Below are 6834 nucleotides of genomic sequence, written 5' to 3' on the forward strand. Positions count from 1 at the left end.
CAGTGCACTGAATCACTTGTGAACATTGTCGTGAACTCTGTGGTCTGTTTATTCAGAGTTGTGTCACATGTTGACATCACACCAAACTGGACACTGCACTTCCTTTGTCCCTTAAAAACACACACGCCATGTACCAAGCCAATGAGATGAGGAGTTCTTGAGATACGCTTTCACAGGCAGACGATGGAAATCTGGCTTAAACAAATGTGTATTTTTCAGTGAAAATGGGCCAAAACACAAAAAGAACGAGTTTTATTTATGGAGGTCATCATTCCTCATGACAGAGGAGGTGCCAGGCTCTGGTCTGGGTTCTGTATCTGCTCCGTTTAGAAGCTGACCTCATCGTATCTCAGAAGGAATAAACAGCTGCAGGGACGGCTTGCTGCTGGAGAGAGACCCATTAGGAGTCAAGCTAAAGAGAAGAGGGCAGAAATCTCAGATAATGTGTGTGTGTTTGTGTGTGTGTGAGTGTGAACTTCGAAATTAAACCATCCGTTTCCACCAGCAGCAACCTGGAGACACTGCAGCTGCTGACGGTGCAGCTGGACCACTCAGCGAGCAGAAAGAGAAGCCGGTGAATCAGCACACACTCATCTCCACTGCTTCTGAACATGCCTGCCAAGTCATGGTGCCTGCCAGTAAGAGGCATGGCTCGTCGTGTGAAAACAGCATCTCTGTGGCTGGCCTGTTCATTACCGCAGTGCGGCTCCGCAGACTGTGTTAACAAGGATGAACGAGGAGGCACATGTCACGAAAACCAAACATCTGGGCGGAGAGATCTGGGAGCTCTGCTGGTTCCAAAACAGAAGAAGAGACGCAGGGATCTGAGTCTTCATCCGTCCTCTCTCATCATGTCCTTCTTCACTGGACCAAAAAGGAGGAGGCAACACAGAAGGAGGCCGAGGTGTGAACTTGGAGTGGACGAGGAGAGGGAGAAGGAGACGGCTGCTCCAGGGAGGGACGGAGGGATGAAAACGAGCAGGGGGGGGGGGAGTTGTGTTTTGGTATTCAGAGCAGCCGCTGCCGTCTGGGGGCTTTCATCGTGCCCGTCGTCCCTCACGCTGACAGGCTGGCAGGGCGGAGAAGTGTGACGGGTTTGGGGAATGAGCCAGAAGAGCAGCCAGTGGGAGAGGGTGACGGGTGGATGTCACGTCAGGTGTACGTCGACGCATATACTTATAAGATGCACACACACCTTCACGTGAAGAGAGGATGCAGCAGAGCGTGAGTGCAAAGGAGGAGGAGGAGGAGGAGGAGGAGGAGGGTTCTAGTGATGCCCTAGTTGCACTCGGAATACAAATGGCCTTCATATGTAGAGCTTCGAGAGGAGTATGAGATGATTGTGCAACACACAATGCAGTGGTGCAACGTTTTGTTGATGTTGTTTTTTTAAAGTCTGTATCCAAGCTAAGGTTACAGCTAACCCTGCGCTTCGCTGTAGATGCATGATGTGATTACAAAAGCGATGCTGGGAGCAGGAGTTACATTAACCGAGGGGAGACGGAGCCGCAGAGTCAGAGAGATCCTGACAGCTTCTCTAGAGCGGCTCTGTCACCGAAGCCCTGACTGCTCTGTTGGGGGGGAACCACATTAACGCGGCCTGCGAGCTTATCGCTCCGCTGAACCGCTGATGGCAAACGCATGAACTATTAACGTCAGTATGACACCGCCACTGAGACTCAGAGAAACTGATACAGCCCAGTTTGGAGAGGAGAGGCTGACAAATGACCACTTGGAGTTAGGAATGAATAATTTTCTTTGTCATACGTCAGAGTAATTTTAGAATATGGCTTTATGATGTATTTGGGAATCAAGAGACACATTTGTTTATTTATTTATTGAGAAAGTAATCCATAAATTGCTTGATAGTTGCAGCCCCGGTGGGAACGGTTAGGTTTCTGCCTCATTATGTAAAGTGCCTCCAGATAATGCATGTTATTATTTGGCGCTTTACAATTAAAATTGAATTGCATTGAATAAACCCGACAAGACATGTGTATCCTAAAAAAACGACTCTGGTTTTCCTCAGCTGCTCGGTTCAAACCACAGCCGAACGCAACAGGTTCAAGCAGACCCTCAGCTGGTTGTCAGAAGGGATTATGGGAAATTTGCAGTGTGATGTAAATAACCAAAGGCCTGAGAGATAGTGTGAATGTAGGCGCATTCAGGAAAACTTAATAATTTAGTCTGTATATCGGAATAAAAGCCCCCAGTGAGATGACCCAGGTACTTTGAGTTGTGCATAATTCCCCTTTCCTAAATGAAAAATAAAAAATACAGGGCGCAATGAAACCCTCTATCACTTCATTCCTTCAGTAGAATCCATTGTGATTCCCTCAGTGATTACAGCCATTATTCAGCATTTGTATTAAAAATAAAGATTGACCTTGCCTGCAGAAATGTATTCATGCACTAACGTGATCTCTGGGGTAAACCCTGTCAAATGTAAACCTCAGTATTATCCTCATCATCTCTTTCAGAACCCTTTTTTCCATTACAGAGCTGATTTGTGAATCACGGCTGATCTGGGACCTGGGAGCTAAACAGTCCGTCCATTAAGCTCCACGAGGCAAAACACCAAGCAGGCTCCTGGTCTGTTTGCAGCATTAATCAATGAGCTGCCCACTCACCAGTCCTCTGAGCTGCAATATACCTGCGCTCGCTACGCCTCTCAATCGGACCCTCAAGGTTATCCTGCCGATTGCCTGCTCGCAAAGGTGGGAGCTGTTTACTGAGGCCGACGGCTGGTCCGGAGCCAGAGGAGCACTCAAGACAATCTTCTGTTGCTTTTGTCACGACTTGTTCAGGGGAAGAATCGAGAAGTCTCGAGTGCAACGAAGACGCAAACATTTATTTGATTTAAAAGCTGCAGGTGGAATTTTATGCAAAATATACTTCAAGGATAATAAATAGTTTACTGGTGATAGAACGGGTTCAGTAGGGAATAGGGAATAATGGCGAGATTGGGTGATAAGGCGTAAACATCTGCAGGGGAAGATAAAGTTAAGACAAATCAGGCAGTGAGGGGAAAAAAGGGGGAAGCGGGGGGGATGCTCTGATATGATGGGATGTTTCCCTTATTGTGGAAAACAGGCGGCGAAACCGTAACCTCTAGACGGAGCGTTTATCCCCACTCCAGGCTCAGCCATCCAGGCGAACGCGAGTCTACATCCACAGCGGTCGGCTAACATCCGATCCGCCCCCGTCGGCCACCTCATCTTGGCACGGTGCGGCCATCAATGATGGATGGTGCATGAATTAATCATGAGAGCAGGGACAAGGATACAAACACACAGCGAGGCCCTGACAGGAGACCACGGTTTGCAGCAGCCTGCACACGTCAAGGTGTAGAACCAACATTACATCACACAAAGTCAAGAGAACCCACATAATGCACCTTTAACAAGCTGGAGCAAAGACTCGATTACATCTCCTAAAATGTTTTTTTTTTTTTTTTTGCTCTCACGTGACAAAAGAACCCGAATCACAGTGTTTAATATGTCCACGAATAAAATGTCACCCCTCCATTCAAATCCTGATCAACAGGTCATCTTCCTCACAGCAGGGACACCACCACAAAGCTGTGAGGTGGCCGAGTGTGTGGCCAGGCCGGGGACAGCCTCCTGGGGATTTAAGGATACGAGTCTAATTGATTCAATTAGACTTGGACTCAATGCTGCAAGCTTGGACATGGACACAGTCTGAGCCCTGCAAGGCAGCCATTAACAAATCCCTGCTAAGTGTCTACAAAGTGCCACACTCAGCAGTGGCTCTATCAAATTCATCCACACACACACACACACACACAAACACACATCCCCAGTGCCCAGCATGACTGGTAGTTTGTTTTGGCACAGCTCGGAAATCAGGCAATAACAAACATTGCAAATGCAATCAATAAGCTTCGAGCTAGAGTTGATACAAACACAGACTTACATGGACTTTATACGAGCATGTGCATGTGAGGACTGTGTGAGTGCATACGCCCGCTCAGAGCCGGACAGGAAACATAATCGTGCATGCAAAGAAGATTACAGGCCGAGTTCAGACAAAGGGCTGCGAGCCATTCATGGGTTATGTTGCGGTGCACGCACATCTGGGCACCGTGGGCCGGCGTGCTGAATCACAGTGTGAGCGCGGCATTGGGAAAATGTCTGTCTCCACATGAATGAATGAATGAATGAATGAAGAGGAGGATGAGACAGTTGAGACCTGCTGAAGCTGGAAATGAAAAGACTGACCAATGGACATGCTTCTAAATATAAATATGACTACACACACACACACTCTCTCTCTCTCTCTCTCTCTCTCTCTCTCTCTCTCTCTCTCTCTCTCTCTCTCTCTCTCTCTCTCTCTCTCTCTCTCTCTCTCTCTCTCTCTCTCTCTCTCTCTCTCTCTCTCTCTCTCTCTCTCTCTCTCTCTCTCTCTGGTGTCTGAGTGATTTAAGTTATATTGACTTACATTGATCTTCTGTAAACTTACTCAAACCTTAAACATGGTTACAACTTGCCAAACCCTTAACATTAACCCCTTAACATAAGCCTAATCCATAGTTTAACCTTAAATCAATTCATCACCCTTAACCTTTCATGGTTTACATGGCGGGGACTTGCTTCACGTCCCCATGAGGAACACAAATCTCCATAATGTGACTGGGTACATTGACTTACATTGATTTCCTGGAGCCTCAACCATAATTACCTCATCATGCCTAACCCTGACATTTACCCTAATCTAAATCTAAACCTGAACCTGAACCGCAAGACATGTCCAAAATTGAACAATTTAAATTGTGTGTATTTGCTTTTTGTAGAAAGACAAATCCTGAGTGTGACAATGTCAGTGTGTAAATAACACAAGTTAAACCTGGGCCACAGACACATGCACTTATTCTAATTCTTTAAATCGTAATGATTTGGGGCCTTGTTGACATCAACATAAGGAGGATTAATTCAAATAGTGTGACAGTGTAAACAACATGAGTACTACACCACACACACACACACACACACACACACACACACACACACACCTGAGGGACTGAACCCCAAGTTTCCCCTCATTCATCCATGGAACCAGTAACACCTTCATCTCCCAGTAACACTCACTGTAAACCCCCACACTCGCAGCTGTGGCCGGTGGACGTTCGGAGGGTCTCTGTCCCCCGGACTCACCTGGTTTCACCGTCTTCAGGCGGATCGGCTCCCGAAAGTGGCGGACGACAGCCAGCGTGTCCCGGTTGGTGAGTCCGCTCACCGGGGTCCCGTTCACCTCCAGCAGCACGTCCCCGCTGCAGGGGAACCTCCCGGCGTGACACACCAGCGCCTCCGCCACTACGTGTCCGAGGTGCGGGAACTCTCCCAGCTCCGCGCCGCCCCGCACCTCCAGCACGGCGACCAGCTCCCCGGATCCCCCCCACGACACGGTGCACTCCTGCACTTTGCCGGACCAGTGCTTCTTCTTCTTCAGCGTCTTGGACATGGTCGCTTGGCTCCTGGGACACACGCCAACAACAACCTCCTCCCGAAAAGACAAGTCCAAAGAACGGTTCGTCCTTCAGCTCGAGACCCGCGTTCTGGATCCTAGGGCGCAATGACGCACGGGGAAATCACCATGTCAGATCGGAGAAGTTGGCGCCGGGCTCGTGTGTTAAAATCCATATCCAGGAGAAAAACCAACTAGTATTATTCTTTTATTTAACGGTTCGACTCCCGCTGGTGAAGACGCGTCCTCCCGTCGAGCATCACCTGTCCGCGGGGATGAGAGAGCTGCTGCGTCAGTGTCGCATCGAGGGGGAAAGTGGAGCCTCCGGTGCTGCTCCGGTCCCTCAGCACCGTTGTGTTGTGTTGTCTTGTGTGTCCTCACAAACAACAACACCACCACCACCAGCTGCTGCAGCCTCCGTCAGACCTCCGTGTTGTGGAGCAGCCAGTGGATCCGCTGGGAATCGGTCCCACTTCCAAACTGTTCCTGACAAAAACCACAGAAAACTTCCAACAGCTGATGTTCAGAAATAAACCCAGATGTGGTTGTGGAGTGTCGCTCCTCCTCCTGCTCCTCCTGCTCCTCCTCCTCCTGCTGCTGCTCCGACCAGAGGTAACTTTACTCTGCGCACCTGTCCTCCTCTTCCTCCTCCTCCCCCTCCCCGGCCCTCCTCCTCCTTCTCCTCCTCCGCGGTGACATCAGCGACTCGCAGCGCTTGGAAACGGGGAAACAAACCCGCTCTGCCTCCGGAGCGGCCGCGGCTCTGACCCCTTCGCGGCGGCGGTTCCCCGGCTCCTGGTTCCCCGGCTGCGCACTGCGCGTCCCGCGTGTCTGGAGCCGGCGTGCGGAGCGTTTGTCCCGCTGGAAACTACACAACAACCCGCAACAGACGAGATCCGCTCCGGCATCTCTCCATAACTTTTTTAAGATCTTTTTCCGTGTTGCTTCCTTGACTGCAGGGTGTTCTGTCCAATCAGGGGCCGGGGGAGGGACCTGGCAGCCTTGCATTGAACCAATGAGGACGAGGGAGAGGCGGGGTTTTGGGGGATTTGGGAAGCGCTGGATTCCGTTTCCACCACGGCGTGTTTTAGAAAGGCGGAGTTTTCCCCGTGGGAAGTGTTCGTTGTAAATTGGGGAAAGTTTGAGTTTTGAGTCTGTTTGGTTTGTTAAAACTTTATTTTTACCGTTAGTGCAACAGGCTGCTGGAGACTCCATGTGACTGTGGAGTTCTCCTCCCTCTGCTGCTGCGGGACTCGATTCCTTGCATCATCCTGCCCCCGTGTGTTTGTATCACAGACTTACACTTTATTCCAAAAGTTGTAATTCCAGTGCTTGTATTTTCTATTGTCA

The 6834-nt window shown here is 49.6% G+C and overlaps 1 protein-coding gene across 2 annotated transcripts in view; it reads right to left on the reverse strand.

Moving 5' to 3' along the window:
* The window catches only part of magi3a (membrane associated guanylate kinase, WW and PDZ domain containing 3a), a 100293-nt gene extending 93888 nt beyond the window's left edge, over positions 1 to 6405 (reverse strand). The window contains exon 1 of one of the 2 annotated variants that reach the window (XM_062392160.1): positions 5175 to 6397. In XM_062392160.1, the coding sequence (XP_062248144.1) occupies positions 5175 to 5481 (307 nt within the window). In that variant the 5' untranslated portion in view covers positions 5482 to 6397. Of the gene's footprint in view, positions 1 to 5174 lie in introns of both variants that reach the window. The other variant, XM_062392161.1, reaches the window with a different exon arrangement.
* Positions 6406 to 6834: the final 429 nt, after the last annotated feature.

This window comes from Platichthys flesus, chromosome 7, assembly GCF_949316205.1.
Source record: "Platichthys flesus chromosome 7, fPlaFle2.1, whole genome shotgun sequence".
NCBI classification, from domain to species: Eukaryota; Metazoa; Chordata; class Actinopteri; order Pleuronectiformes; family Pleuronectidae; genus Platichthys; species Platichthys flesus.